At 31.9% G+C, this 16,380-nt stretch overlaps 1 protein-coding gene across 2 annotated transcripts; it reads left to right on the top strand.

Annotated features, from left to right (window-relative positions):
* The first annotated feature begins 542 nt into the window (after nt 1-542).
* Pur-alpha (Purine-rich binding protein-alpha) lies at nt 543-16,322 on the top strand. 2 transcript variants are annotated; one of them, XM_023166762.2, is made up of 7 exons: nt 543-686; nt 1,213-1,254; nt 1,665-1,780; nt 1,832-1,934; nt 1,986-2,294; nt 2,347-2,534; nt 13,409-16,322. In XM_023166762.2, the coding sequence occupies exons 1-7, from the start codon at nt 644-646 to the stop codon at nt 13,460-13,462; spliced, it is 855 nt and encodes a 284-aa protein (XP_023022530.1). In that variant the 5' UTR covers nt 543-643; the 3' UTR covers nt 13,463-16,322. The 2 variants fall into 2 exon arrangements, with proteins under 2 accessions (XP_023022530.1, XP_023022531.1); XM_023166763.2 differs by having other exon boundaries at nt 546-686; nt 13,423-16,322.
* The last annotated feature ends 58 nt before the right edge of the window (nt 16,323-16,380 follow it).

The following is a 16,380-nucleotide window of genomic DNA, read 5'->3' as shown; positions in this document are numbered from 1 at the left end:
ATTAAAACCTGTTTAATCGATTCATAGAGTACACGTTTCTATGTTAATGTTTCTATTATGATATACATTTTGGCGTCACGTTTGAATAATATTTTTTTAAGAATTTACAGATACGCCTATTATATATTTAAAAGTGATAGTAGGTAATCAATCGTTCAAAAAGTTAGTCAATGTTTCAAGAGACGTGAATTTCATTTTTGAATCAATTTTCCTTATAATCTCTATTCTTTAATACATGATCAGATTCAAAATGACACTAGAATAGTTTTAGGAGAGAATAATGTATGGAAAAAAACTACTCCTCCATTATCAAACAAAAAAAAAGGTGTCAAACTTCCGAAGAAAGGAAGAAATGAATTAACTCAAATGAAAACTTTTTTCAAAGATGTGCACACAAAATTTCTTTCGTATACAAACTGAAAGGAAAAGATCTACAGAAATACTTTTTTTTTACGATTTGGATGTACAAAACAAAAAAGCTTTTTTAAAAATGATCGGGATTCTTATATGATAAATATATTACATAAACTTAAACAATTTTTTTGTTAATAGCCAAGCCGGTTCTGGATACGATGTAAAAAGTTTTAGTAACATTTCATGTTTCCCCAAATAGTGAAGGTTTTGTGGTGTGTGTTGGGTTGCGATGTCGGATATAGGAAGTGGCGATGAAGGTTCAAGTTCGCAAAGTAAGTAACTTAAAGCAGTGTAGTTCGTTTCATGAATCTTTCAGAAAATTCTACTTTCATGCCTTTTGAAAATCATTTAGTAGCAGTTATCATATTCTTCGAAAATTGCTGAATAAATTTGACAACTGAACCAAAATGGCGAATTTCAATTGTTCTCTTCGAGAACTTTAATAAATTTGTGATGCATTTATTGTATTACAGATATTTTTGGACTGAATAAGTATAAAGTAATATGTGTTTTTCATTAACATAATATAATTTTCATTGAAAAGGGGCATTAAGTATGTCAAAACTACCGCAAAAGATCTGCAATAAGTTAAATATTGTCGTAGTCTAACAGTGACCTTGGCTAACGTCAGTTGGGTTACCTTTCAACCAATAGGAAATGGCATTTTACAGAAGAATGGCCCTAAAGAATGAAATTGAAATGTTCACAAAAATATATTGAATTATCTAGTTTAGAGATTATTCCATGAGATCTCAAATAGATTTTCAAAAACTCAAATAAGTTATTGAACTTTTTCAGAATATCATCAGGGAATGGAACAGGGAAGTGAATATGATTCAGGTATGTTAAAATCTTTATTTTTGCCCTAAAAAACAATATTTATTACAAAAAAATTGTTATCAAATAATAAAGGTTACAAAAATTAGGTTATATAATAAACTTGGATTTGAAATGCTTCATGAATGAGGTTCTTTTATGATGACTCATAAAATACCAGGAATTCCATAGTAACTTCTTTACTATAGAATTTTCATAGAAGTGATTCATGTCCAGTTGATTCAAATCCTTTGCCGGCTAAACTACAATCTATTTTTATTTGCAAAAAATGGCAGCAAGTGAATGGAGTTTTGATAAAATTCAATATTGGCATGACCCTAGTATGTAATTTTCACATTTTTTTATATAAAATTTTTTATATTTCAGTAATGTTGCTATTTTCTTATTTTTTCATAACATCATGACCTTTTCAGGTCAGCAGGGGCAGGTTGAGCAAGAGTTGGCAACAAAGATGTTGCAGATACAAAGTAAACGTTTTTACTTAGATGTCAAACAAAATCGAAGAGGACGTTTCATCAAAGTGGCAGAGGTATTGCTCTATTTTAACCAATGTTCCAAATTTTAACTTATGTTTAATTAGATTGGTGCTGATGGAAGACGTTCGCAAATATTTCTTGCATTATCAACGGCTGCCGAGTTCAGAGATCATCTCTCTGCCTTTAGTGACTTCTACTCATCTCTCGGTAAGAATGAAATATGATGTAGTGATTTCATTATAGTTTGCAAAATTTTAGGACCCCCTAACCCGGACAATGTACCGGAAGATGGCAAGCTGAAAAGTGAAATGATGATAAAAGATAATCGCCGATACTATCTCGACTTGAAAGAGAATTCCAGAGGACGTTTTCTAAGAGTTTCTCAGACGATAACCAGGGGTGGACCACGCAGTCAGGTGGCCATTCCAGCCCAAGGCATGATTGAATTCAGAGATGCTTTAACTGATTTGCTGGATGAATTCAGTACTGATGAACATGCTTACAAACCTGACTTACCAGAGGGCCGACATATGCATGTTGATAATAAAAATTTCTATTTCGATATAGGTTGTATTTCATAAAGGTTAATTTAGAACATATTTATTTATTTATTTTTCAGGTCAAAATAATCGCGGTGTCTATATGCGCATTTCCGAAGTAAAAACAAATTTCCGAACAGCTATTACTGTACCTGAAAAAAGCTGGCAGAGGTTCAGAGATATCTTAAGTGATTACTGTGACAAAATCAAGCAGCCATCACAAGCCTCTGGAGGAGGTATATCTTCTCAAGATCAACCACATCCTTTGGTGAGTTTGTTAGTTAGGTTTCAATAATATAGATTTGAATGGACTACTGTAGATGTACATAGGTATCATGTTAGGGTGCCTTTGTGTTGGAGCAGCGATAAACATTAAGATGGTGATAAAAGCTGTTTACAACATTGACTACAAAACATTTAGCAATTGATTCAAACATGTATGTTTAAAAACAAATTTTTCTCATTTGGTTTTCACAAACTTGTTCTAGATGTACTTTTGAATTTAATGTATGTATAATTAAATCACTACAAAACACAACATTGAAGAGTTTTTGGGAAAAAAAGGTTTTAGCTTTCTACTTCTCCATCTTTATACAAAAAAAGTGGGGATCTTCCAAAGAAAGGAAGAAAACAATTCATTTCAAAAATTAACTTGTTACAAAGATATGTAGATAATGCAAAGAAGTAACTTTCAGACAAAAACTGGAAAAAAACCCCTTTCATATTTTTTGTATAATTCAATGTTCTTGTAAAATTAGTTGTTTCAAAAGTAATTTTTCTTTTGTGTAATTTAATCTTTATATGAAAATCTACATGTATCGAGAGGGCTTTTTCTTTCATTTTTTATCTGAAAGTTACTTCTTTGCATGATCTACATCTTCATGAAGAATTTATTTTTGAAATTAATTGTTTTCTTCTTTCCTTTGGAAGATTCCCTCATTTTTTTGTATCAAGGTGGAGAAGTAGAAAGCCAAAACCTTTCCCAAAAGTTACTCTCCTAAAAAATATACCTCTCTCAATTTAATCAAAGGGTTATTGTTATCCATATCAATAATAAACAAAAAATTGTTATGAAATGAATAGTTTTCCTTAAGTAATATTTTTAATGTCACCGCATCATAATTCCACAATTTAACAAGAACAAATCCCACAGTGGAGGTCTGACAAAAATTTAACGAATCAATTCTTCTATATCCATTCTCGATAAAAGTTGAGAAAAATGGATGGTAGGTTATAGATGCTTTTAATACCAGTCATAGCCCACTAGAAGCTCTTTCCTTCATTACTGCTCCAACATAATTGGATCCAAATATACAATAGAAAATTAATTTCATCACTACAACATACATAGCAAATCTAAGGAGTATATGAATACTTGTGTAGATTGTTTCTCATGTGTCTCACAGAAGTTTAATAGATTGGAAATGAGACACTCGGTTCACATTGAATTTATAAAACAGAGGGGATGCATAAAGGCCATATTATTCAGATGTGTTTAAAATAGATGCACAGTATTCAAAATGGGGTTGGATCATTGATTTATATACCATAATTTTTATGTCTGTTGATAATTTATTGGCGATTCTTGAGAAAAAATATAAATTTTTTTTAATCTTTTTTAAATATACTTGAAGTGATCGTCGTATCAAGTTGAAATCTCAAATACTTCACTGATGTTACTATTTCTATACGTTCATCTTCAATTTTTATATTTATGTTGTTTGTTGAGTACTACAACTTGATTTCTACCTTCAAGATATTATTGTAACCAGTTGTTAACTATTTTTAATACTCCCACTTTTTCCGATTTGTTAAACAATAGTTTATAGTTAATAGTGGATAATAGTACTCAAGTCAAAATACAAGGCTCTTCTTCAAATATGTTGAAGATACAAGTTAGTTACCTATTTTGAACTGCAGGCAAATTAGGAAAATGTAGATCACCATCCACCTAGTCAAAGATTTGCAGTGAACACAAAGATTAGCATCTGGCTAATCCTCATGTCAGGCTCAGTTACACCATACCAGCAAGCCACTGACCAGAAATATTTTCAAAGAAAATATCAAGAATTAGGGAAGACTTGTACTTGCACTGAATATTGTACAGAACATTAATTATTTCTGCGGAAGTTTAATTTTAAAACCCTTGTTATTGTTAATCTTGTTCATTCACATGTTTACATGTTACATACTATAAAATGTATGTTTGTGTCAATTTTCCTGTTTAACCCTGTATAAAAGAGAATTGAGAGGTAGATTTGTAAATAAAAAGTTGTTGTTGACGGTACGAAAAAATTATCTTCTCATTTCTTCATATTAAACAAAAACCAAAGTCTTGCCCAAATCGAAAAGTAAAACCAAGTCAGATACGTAAGTGGTCCTTCGAGTTTTCAATAAGAACAACCCTGTGGAAGATGTCTGCTTCACGTTCAGTACCTTTAAGAAGAGGTGAAAGGATAAGGGCAAAAGTACCAGCAATTTTTGACAACGGCTGTCAAATCCATGGCACATCTAAAACCATAAATGGAAAATATGGAAAAACTAGAAATCCCGGCAGAATTCGAAAGTAAAAAGGAAAAAATACTTTCAGAAATATCAGTTAAAAGTTCCAGAAAGTAGCAAAGTTTCAAGTAGTAAATCAATTCGACGCAGACAGTTGGAAATTGAACTTGAGAAGGAAAGACGTCTAGCAGAAATTGAAAAACGTCTAATAGAGAAAGAAGCTATGTTCAAACAAGCTGAACTTGAGAGCCGTAGTGTATCTATTTATTCAAAACAAGACGAAGAAACGAAAACACAAACTAGTAAATCGTCATTCGTTAAAAATTGGGTGAAATCAACAAACGGTAACATGGAAAAAATGCAACTCCAAAGTTTCTCTCAAGAAGATAGGACGGAAGACCGGAAACTGAACAAATTCATGGGCAGACAGTCGTTCAGCAAGGAACTTCCAATATTTTCTGGACAAGCTGGAGAGTGGATTAATTTCATTAATCAGTTCAATACCGAAAATATTGTGCGACTTCAAAAATGTCGTAAGAGGTAAAGCCAGAGTCTGTTAACGCCTTGCTCAGTTTGACTCAAGAAGTCGACAAAATTATCAATACACTGGAAAAACGATTCGGTAGACGTGATATAATTATACAAGACCTAATAGATTGTGTGAGGAGGATTCCCGACTTGAGAGAAGACAGATTAGACAATATTTTAGATTTTTCCAATAAAATTCAAAATCTGGCAGTTACTGTGCAAAGTTTAAAACGTGATGAATATTTGTTGAATCCAAACCTTTGAACCACGCAGTGATCAAATTGAGCATAAATTTAAAAATAGAATGGGGAAAACAAATAGTGGAATTGAAACGTCTGAAAATGTCTGTCACAATTGTAGAATTTTCTCTTTGGCTTAAAGAAATAAGTGAGGCCATAATATACGTTGTTCCTGAAAGAGAACTGGATAAATAGAAGAGATATGTCTGTACCACATCCATTCAACCAGATAAACCAACATTCTTATGTAAATTCTGCAAGAAAGACGGATATAAAGTAGAAAAGTGCCACAACTTCAAAAAATTAGAAGTTGAGAAACGTTGGGACTGGATGAAAGAAAATAAAGTATGTTTCAGTTGTTTAGGATCATCACACAAAACTTTGTAAAAGCAAGAAAACATGTGATGTTAATGGCTGCCTTTACAAACATCATCCTTTGTTACATAAAGAACCTGAAACAGTACTGGAGAACTCCGAAGAGCATTGACTTTCCATCATTCCGCCAGGATCAAGGAGTCTGAAGTTTTATTGAGAATAGCTCCTGTAGAATTAACTGGCCCCAAAGGTAAAATCAATACCTATGCTCTTTTTGATGAAGGTTCTACAGTGACCATGGTTGATGCTGTATTGGCTGAGAAATTAGGTGCTACTGGACCAACAGAAAGTTTGAAACTTGCTTGCACAAATTCTATGTCCTGTGAAGAACTCCATTCATAGAAGATCAGTTTGAAGATAAGAGAAAAGAATGAAGATATTGAGTACGATTTAAATAATGTTAGAACTATCCATAACTTATCTCTTCCTGTACATTCAATGAACTCTAAAAGTCTATCTAAGAAATGGAATCCTCTTCAATAAGTAAATATTGAATCTATGCATTGTGTGAAACCACAAATTCTTATCAGACAGGACAACATTGATCTCATCATTGCTAGAGCAGTCCACGAAGGAGGAAAAAACCAACCTGTTTTATCTAGATCGAAGTTGGGATAGGTTGTGCATGGAAACAACACAAACAGTATTTTGGACGAATAAATCAAGAATTTTCCTTTTTTATAAACCATCAATATGACGATTTGGACCAACTAGTTGAATATTCTGTCAAAATTGAGAATTTGGGTGTAAAATATTATAAAAAATTACAACATCCAAATCAGAGCCTCTAAAATTTTGGAAGAGACGACAAAAAGCATAGCTGCAAACAGATGGGAAACTGGACTTTTATGGAAAAATGATAATCTAAATTTACCAAATAATAAACCTACTGCCCTGTGCCGATTAAAATCTATAGAGAAAAAGATGAACAGAATCGAAGATTTTTCAGAATAAATAAATTCACTACGAAACGAAAGAATAGTTGATTCATCTAGCAGAATATATAAACTTTCGCCGATTTTAGATGCTGAAGGAGTTTTGAGATTGAAAAGCAGAGTAATATACTCTTAACGATTTAGGCACAGACACCAAATTTTCAATTATTCTAGACCCCAAAAACTATTTCACCAAGTTGCTAATTTTTCATTTTCACTGCAAAGCAGCGTATAATGGTCAAGAGTATGTGGTGAACGAGCTTCGACAACGATATTGGATTCTCAATATTAGGTCCGCGGTAAGAAGTCCGCCAAAAAAAATAATGTCTGACAATCGGACAAATTTGAGAGGTGCCGATAAAGAATTGAGAAAGTCTTTTGAAGATTTTGATCCGAATAAAATCACTTCTGAACTGACCACCGACAATATAGAGTTTTAGTTTATTCCTCCCTCTGCTCCACACATGGGAGGCAGTTGGGAAAGACTCATCAAGTCAATTAAAACAACTCTACGGTACATTTTGAAGGAGAAGATACCACGAGAAAAAGTTCTTCACACATTGCTCGTAGAAGCTGAACATATTGTGAACAGCCGCCCCCTCATCCATGTATCATTTGATCATTCAGATGCCGAAGCTTTAACACCAAACCATTTTTTATTGAGTACTTCAAGTGTAGCACAAGTAGGAAAGTTTGAAGAAAATGACTTGTTTACAAGGAAACAATGGCGAAAATCTCAATTGCTCTCTGATCATTTCTGGCGCCGTTGGATCAAAGAATATTTGCCGGTATTAACCAGAAGAACAAAATGGTGCACATCACCCACAAGAAAAATCAAAGTTGGAGACGTGGTGATTATAGTCGACAGCCAATTCTTGAGAAATACTTGGCCCAAAGGTGTAGTTACTGCAACATATCCAGGTGCAGATGGCAATGTACGAGTGGTCGATGTAAAAACAAATATTGGTACATACAGAAGAACTGTGAACAAACTTTGTCTTCTAGATGTTGATAAACATGAAGAATAGTGATGAATTAGATTTCATCACTGGGAGGGAGTGTTCCTGCGGAAGTTTAATTTTAAAACCTTTGTTATTGTTAATCTTGTTCATTTAATTTTATAGTATGTTTCTGTCAATTTTCCTGTTTAACCCTGTATAAAAGAGAATCAAGAGGTAGATTTATAAATAAAAAGTTGTTGACCGTACGAAAAAATTATCTTCTCATTTCTTCAAATTGCCCAAGTCAAAAAGTAAAACCAAGTCAGATACATTAATATAGATTAGTAAATTTAAGTAAAACAAAATAGCAGGTTACATATTGAAATCACGACAATTATACATTTGCAGTGTAGGTAATATAAAATAATATGTAAAAAAGGTAACGAGTTGAAGCAGGAGTTTTATATCTAAGAGATATAATCGGTATATTTTTATGGAGAATATCGTTCAATGATACATAATATCTGAATAATTCCTGTTACAGATTTGGAAATAGTTTGAATCTCTTTCATCACATTTGGTAGTTTGTAAGCTACATACTATTCTTCAACCCTGACAGCTTTGGTTTATGGAAAAGAAAATTAAATATTCACAGTCCCGCAGCAGAATCAACCCACCTTGAAGTAGATAATTTCTTGTGAGAAAAATATCTGGTCAAATTTAGCTCCCCAACGCGAAATTTAGTGTTAGAATGCTGGATTTGAAGATACCTATGCAACTGCCTGTTTGCTTTATATTCTTCATTACACGTAGAGCTCGTTTCTTTTAGAATATGAATATTTTATGACTCTAATGAACTGACTCAGCAATGAATATACAGTATGTGTCGCATTGAGCTTGTAGAACTTCAACTTGCAGATGTTAAGATAATGTTTTGTTTAAAAGCTTTAGATATCGATGCATTCAACCTTTTGTAATTATTAACTATTACACAGCGTACTCAATTAAAGTGATTCGAAGAGTCTGAAGTTGTTCCATTTGAAAAAAAAAAAAGTAATTTGATTAAATTAATGTTTGACAACAAAAAAAATTTATCTTTTACAATTTCAGCATGACAAAGCATATTTTCCAATCTAGTTTCTGCTAAATACCAGGAGTGTTTGCTGCAAAAGTCTAGTTTTTGACTTGAATTTGGTGTAACTTCTGAATCACCCTGTATAACCCAAACAACATTATATTTTTTGTATCAGGAGGAATCTGAACATGGTAAGCAATTGTTGACCTTTCATTAAGACACATGAATTATCCTGTAGTTTGTTATAGGGTACCAAGACTGGAGAATAATTTAAAGTCTAATTGAATAACATTTAAACCTTTTATAAGTAACATTTTTCGGTAACTCCATTCTTTCACCACAAATTTCTAATGGAGTTTGATATATATTGGAGTATACCTACTTGAATGGATTATTTGAAAAAGTGAACAGTTAATTTTCTCTAGGTTTGGATTTAATCTAGAATACTTAGGTTAAGAAGCTATGTCGTCTGTCTAGCTTATATTCAGGTCTAAATTTTCAATGTGTTAATAAATTTTTACAAATAAAATTGGTCTTTTTGGCCACTTTTGTCTGCAGTTCCAGGCATTCTGAATACCTAATTCCAGCATTGGTTTAAATTCCAAAAATATGCAATGCTTTTAGGCATGACATTTCTCTAACTGTTTTCTACAATTTTGAAATAGAGAATACAGCAGAACGTTACAACAATCTAGATTTGTTGGGTTAAAAGCTTATGTTGTGTCCACAGCTAATATTCATGTTCAGATTCCTCCTGATACAAAAAATATAATGTTGTGTGGGTTATACAGGGTGATTCAGAAGTTACACAAAATTCAAGTCAAAAACTAGACTTTTGCAGCAAACACTCCTCGTATTTAGCAGAAACTCGATTGGAAAATATGCTTTGTCATGCTGAAATTGTAAAAGATATATTTTTTTTGTTGTCAAACATTAATCAAATTACTCTTTATTTTTTTTATTTATTCAAATGACACTGTATAAGCCACACATATTTTTGTACGTATCAGGTAAGCGAATATGGTAAGCGATTGTTGACGTTTCATTAGGAAACACGACTTATCCTGTAATTTGTTATAGGGTACCAAGACTGGAGTATAATTTTAAAAATCTAATTGAATCAATATTTAAACCTTTCATGCATTAACATTTTTGGTAACTCCATTCTTTCGCCATAAATTTCTAATGGAATATGATGTATTGTTTGAAAAAGTGAACAGTTAGTTTTCTTCAGGTTTGGATCAAATCTAGATTTGTTGGGTTAAAAGCTTATGTTGTGTCCACAGCTAATATTCAAGGTGATATTGTAATTAATGAAAATTTAAAAGTAAAACTGGTCCGAGACCACGATTTTAGGTGCTCTTGTCTGCAGTTTCAGACACTCTGAATACTTCATTTCAGCACTGGTTTGAATTCCAAAAATATGCAATGTTTCGTTTTTTAGTAATGAAATGTTTTCTACAATTTCAAATAAGGAATATACCACAACTGTAACCATCTTCTCGACCCATGTTTCAACAATTAAGTTAACATAATAGGAGATAGAAAAGGCGAAGTCAAAGAAGTTCGAGTTGGATCCAAAGAAGTTTAAGGTCGACTCAAAGAAATTCAATTTAAGGTCACACAAATTTGTGATGAAGTACAAATTTTCAGTAACTGAGTAAACTGGGTTGAAAAAATGAAAAAAAAATCTGGACCAAAGCAAACTGTCTCACTTGATCATACTCATATGGTCAGTAAACCAGTACTTTTTTAATAGAGTACATCTATTTTATTAGGATAGTTTTGAGGAAACATGTGTTGCCATAGAATTAATAAAACAAAAATACGTTTCGTACACTCATTTCGTTGATTTTCTCCTGGTGTTAACATAATTGTTGTAACGTTCTGCTGTATTCTCTATTTCAAAATTGTAGAAAACAGTTAGAGAAATGCCATTCCTAAAAGCATTGCATATTTTTGGAATTTAAACCAATGCTGGAATTAGGTATTCAGAATGCCTGGAACTGCAGACAAAAGTGGCCAAAAAGACAAATTTTATTTGTAAAAATTTATTAACACATTGAAAATTTAGACCTGAATATAAGCTAGACAGACGACATAGCTTCTTAATCCAAACCTAGAGAAAACTAACTGTTCACTTTTTCAAATAATCTATTCAAGTAGGTATACTCCAATATATATCAAACTCCATTAGAAATTTGTGGTGAAAGAATGGAGTTACCGAAAAATGTTACTTATAAAAGGTTTAAATGTTATTCAATTAGACTTTAAAAATTATTCTCCAGTCTTGATACCCTATAACAAATTACAGGATAAATCATGTGTCTTAAGGAAAGGTCATCAATTGCTTACCATGTTCAGATTCCTCCTGATACAAAAACTATAATGTTGTGTGGGTTATACAGGGTGATTCAGAAGTTACACCAAATTCAAGTCAAAAACTAGACTTTTGCAGCAAACACTCCTCGTATTTAGCAGAAACTCGATTGGAAAATATGCTTTGTCATGCTGAAATTGTAAAAGATAATTTTTTTTTGTTGTCAAACATTAATTTAATCAAATTTTTTTTTTCAAATGGAACAACTTCAGACTCATCGAATAACTTTAAGTCACTTTAATTGAGTACGCTGTGTAATAGTTAATAATTACAAAAGGTTGAATGCATCGATATCTAAAGCTTTTAAACAAAAAATTATCTTAACATCTGCAAGTTAAAGTTCTACAAGGTCAATGCGACACATACTGTATATTCATTGCTGAGTCAGTTCATTAGAGTCATAAAATATTCATATTCTAATAGAAACGAGCTCTACGTGTAATAAAGAATATAAAGCAAACAAATCTAGATTTGTTGGGTTAAAAGCTTATGCACACTAAAATATTTCTCGTTCATATATCTCCTTAACAACTTTGTTTAGTGTTTAGTTCAGGGAGGAAGTTTGGGCTTTGTGTTCTACTCACCACTAAATGGTAGTGGATTCAAAGGTTTCTTAGTTGGCTGAATTTCAGATAATCATGTTTTTAGTAGTGCATCCCAGGAAGTTGGCTACAAACTTTCAGCACAGATGCAGTATCTTTATTAGATTAGTGATATAATTTAGTTGTTTGGTTGGCAGAAACACGTAAATTCATAATTTTGAAATAAAAATGTTCTCCAAAGGTTATTGGTGTTATTAAATACATCAACAAGAATGTTATTTAAGAAAGTAACATAAGGTTGTTTCAAAGGTTTTCTCCGTCTTATTTGTCATGTGTTTTTTTAGCTTCATATCTCCATAAATTGTATTCTGTGTCATGGTGTATACTAATCGATAGAGCATTTTGTATTATATACATTGATGCTGTTAATTTTTTTCCAAATTTCTATTTTTTGCGTATTTCCAGCTTACTGCTGTATGATGTTGTTGAACGATTTTCGGCCAATTTTTCTCTAAGAATTTAAATTGAATCAAAGTGCTGCTCAAACAGCCGGAATAATAAACCAGGCATTTGGCAATGATAATGTTAATGAACGTATTGTTCGACATTGGGTTGCAAAATTCCGTTCCAGAAATTTTAGCCTCGAAGATAAGCCCCGAATTGGTCAACCTACAGTAATCCAGGACAAGGACCCTGTTGGAGACTGACACATCACGAACGGTGCGTAGAATGGCGGAAGAACTAGGCGGCAGCTCCCATACGATTTTTGATAGTTGAAAACGTATTGGAAAGGTCGAAAAGTGGGTGCCCCACAATTTGAACGATTGACAGAAATTGTCACGATTCGAAGTCTGTTCTTGTTTGCTTTTGTGCAACCAAAACGATCCTGTTTTTATTGGGATCGTCACGTGTGAGGAAAAGTGGATCCTCAGGAAGTGGTTGGACACCGATGAGCCACCCAGGCACTTGCCAAAGACTAAAATCTTCTGCAACAGGGCCAAACCATCACAGGAGAGTCCTATAGTGGGGAAATTGATGAAATGTACCAAAAATTGCGTCAGCAACAGCCGGCACTGGTCAACAAAAGAGCTCCGATCCTTCTCCACGACAACGCTTATTTGCACGTTTCGCACTGTCCGAAATGAATTTACCGTCAAAGCTCTACTTCATACTTTCCAAACCCCTCCCCAACCGTCCACCATATTTTCAAGCAGTTCGATAACTTTTTCATCGGTAGGATCTTCGTCAATCAGGACGGAATCAATCAACTTGTGTGACGTTCTGAACGTGCACTGATTTGAATGGTGCTTATTTTGATTGACTTGAATTAATATTCACAGAGTAGACTCATAAAAACGGACAAAACTTTTGAAACAACCTGATATATCGGGCTAACGGTTTGTTTAAATTTATAGTTTAGTTATTGAGACTCTAGCTGAAGTTATCTCAGTCCTGATAAATGTACAAAATTATCTTTACCGAGAAATTTATATATGGCACAATTTTATAATGCAAAACAAATTATTTCTAATTCCAATACTACTTTTTCACAGATATTTAAAATTATTATTAGTGATAATATTATTCTATTATTTTATTCAGTGTTATTAATACAATTAATTTAGCTGATTATTTTCAGGTTGGCAATAACACCCAACAAGACTCTGGGACAAGTTTAAAGTAGGCTAGCTGGCCATTTTAGACTATTAGATTTATTAATATAACAAATTATAAAATTGGATAGGTGCAGGAGTCGATTTTTCATCCCATCCACTTTTCCCTTTCAATTTATAAATGTGTGATTTTTGAATGTCAAGATGGAAAATTGACACCTGTCTAAATACTGATCAGTTCAAGGAGTTGGTTTTTTTGTGCAGTGTTGAAAACACTATAAATGTTAGATTCTCTATTATATGTTACAAAATGATACTAAATTATTTATTCAGTTGTTTTAAGTTGTTACAATAGTAAGAAGCTGGTTTTTGACTTTTGGGTAAACTGTAGTCAAGAAGAAAGCATATCAAAGACCTAATTTTTCCATTTTTAGTAATTATGAGGAACCTGTAATAATTATAGGTTTGTTATATTTATAAAAATATAGCCAACTGCCGTAATATTAAGATATGTTTTTGCATTTTTGCAAATGATGTATATTTATGCAATATCTAGGCTATTGTTTATTCAGAAGATTTTATTTTTTGTTTCAAGATTTGATGGGCACCACTTTTACCTTGTGATCTTCATATAACATGACAGCATGAACACTGTCTCCTAGCTCTGTGATTGTTTTATCTTTATAAACATGTTTTATATTTTATAATGTTGATTTTGTTACAGTATGTAAAATAAAAATTAACCGCATCTACCAATGTTTTGCTTCTTCAAAAGATTTTCTAAAGTTACCCTTCATACTGTTACACCACTTGTGAGATTTTTAGCATAGTATTATTGTCAAAATATATTCACTGCCAAATAAGTGCTAAGCAAATTTTGACAATATTTTTCCACAACCAAGATCACATTCATATAATTCTGTAAATTCCCAATTCGAAATAATTTGTAACAATCCGCTAAGAAATATTTAGAAATTAATGAATGTGATCTTGTCCCCTTTTTTCTGTTATATATGTCTGAAGAAATATTGCTGTGACTGAAGAAAATTTAATTTGGCTAAATGCATTCTGCTAGTTAATTAGGTCACATTAAATGTAATGAAAAGTATTTTTTGTAGTACACTTAATGTGTGAGCTGTCTCACAAAGAGATGAAAGGATTCAGAATGCGAAATCTTCAAATGATTGTCATAAGATTTCGTTATATTTGTAAAAACAGGCTGATTTTCTTGAATAGGATAACCTCACTCTTAAGGTGGTGCCCGCAAAAGAAGAGTGTTAACTTGGAGATAGTGATTCTATTTTCACGGGTATAGCTCAGAATTGTAATGTACATTCTATGGAAACATTGTGATTAGAACATTTTCAAATTATTTTCTTTATTTAGAACAAAAAATGTTTATCGAAATTTTATAAGGTTACAAAAAATTGTTTTTGTGAGCAATGACAGATTATTTTTATCTGTTCTAGATTTTTTATTTTTGTAGAACTAGTCAACTAAGATTTTCTTTATGGGGCATTTGGAAAGTTTGAATGTTTGTGTTCTTTGTTAGAGAAGCTCTTGGAAGGCTTTAAAATGTGAAATTTTGAATTATGCTGAATATTTGTTAGACTACGCAAGCAGAACCTCGTTTGTTGAAACAGAAATGCCTGGTCCAAATGTTGGGTTATGATACTTACAACTTTCACATTCAAATTCTTGATCTAGTACAACAAATCGTAACTTATATCTTTTGGGTTAGGTTTTTTTGTTAGTTTGATCATGAAACAAAATGTTCAAATGCATGCCCGATCTTTTTCCAGAAATGTAAACTCAACAAAAAAAAATAGCTTTTTAGTGATATAAATTATATATTATAAAATTTAATTAATGTTGCAGATTATGTATGTACTGGAATTTTAAAAAGTTAGATGCAGGACATTTAGCTAGTAAAGTTTTTCTGGAATTTCACTGAGTACAAAGTATGGAAATTTAATCAATCACAGTTTGAAAACCTTTGAACAAGATGAAGGATGCTGTTTCCATTTATGTATCTCGCACTACTTTTAAAATATTTTTTTCAAGTGTGAATATCCAGGAAAACGTTAAGGCAGCAAGAAGAGTAAGAACTTTCAAAAGTACGAAGAATCTGCCATCCAATAAAGGAATTCGGTTTTTTGGATTTATTTGCCAAATTGTACTTTTCAAAGTTTTATCATTCAATTATGGAACCATTCACATAGACTTGTGAAAAATTCTATTTATGTTTATTTCTTATAAATATAAATGGAGTGTGGCTGTAAGCGCGTGTGTCAATTTCACCATTTGCAAAATAACAGGGTTTTTGCATTCTTAAAGGAAAAAACATTCTTCTAAAACTGCAAAAATGTACCTAAGTTGATGAGATTTCAACAGCTTTATTAGAATTAGACCTCATTATTTAATCATGTACAGTTAACAATTTGGATTGAATTGTTTTTTGGAAAATGGCCAATGATAAAATTGATACATAAATTTATTAATATAGATTAAGGTATCGTGTTTGACATAAGAAAAAAATTCATTGGTATAAAACTAGATGTTATTTAAGTAGGGAAATTTTACTTGAATTTCTGTTTATAACAATGTCCATTAACTTAATAATTGTGTACAAATTTTCATTATTTATGTACCTATTACTTTCATTATCAGTATTATTAAGAACTGGTTTTACTAACTTTCAAGATTTGTCAAGCTTTTCAATTTGGACATTGATATAAGGGTAAATTTTTTGGTAAAATACTGGTGTTTAAAAATATAGAGGGTATAGTTTGATAACAAAGAAATTTCACCAATCACCATGGAATTTGCAGTCTTTCGACATGATTAAAACACACTTATTATTTCTATAACGAAATGTTATTTTAAAACATTATCAGTTACAAAAAATAAAAGATTTTTAAATGATTGCATTATAAATTTTTTTCATCCCCGAACAAAGAAAAGCTCTTAATTCCCTATAATTG

This window comes from Leptinotarsa decemlineata, unplaced genomic scaffold, assembly GCF_025532065.1.
Source record: "Leptinotarsa decemlineata unplaced genomic scaffold, Ldec_3_MD MMD2_tig00026354_RagTag_RagTag, whole genome shotgun sequence".
NCBI classification, from domain to species: Eukaryota; Metazoa; Arthropoda; class Insecta; order Coleoptera; family Chrysomelidae; genus Leptinotarsa; species Leptinotarsa decemlineata.
Note: the sequence above shows the minus strand (reverse complement) of the source record. Positions and strands in the feature narration are given on the sequence as shown.

Bases quoted from the DNA above. Each gene is read 5' to 3' on its own strand.
- Pur-alpha (XM_023166762.2), top strand. From the start codon at position 644: ATGTCGGATATAGGAAGTGGCGATGAAGGTTCAAGTTCGCAAA. The intron at 687-1,212 runs GTAAGTAACTTA...GAACTTTTTCAG, and splicing joins TGAAGGTTCAAGTTCGCAAA to AATATCATCAGGGAATGGAA. The intron at 1,781-1,831 runs GTATTGCTCTAT...ATGTTTAATTAG, and splicing joins GTTTCATCAAAGTGGCAGAG to ATTGGTGCTGATGGAAGACG.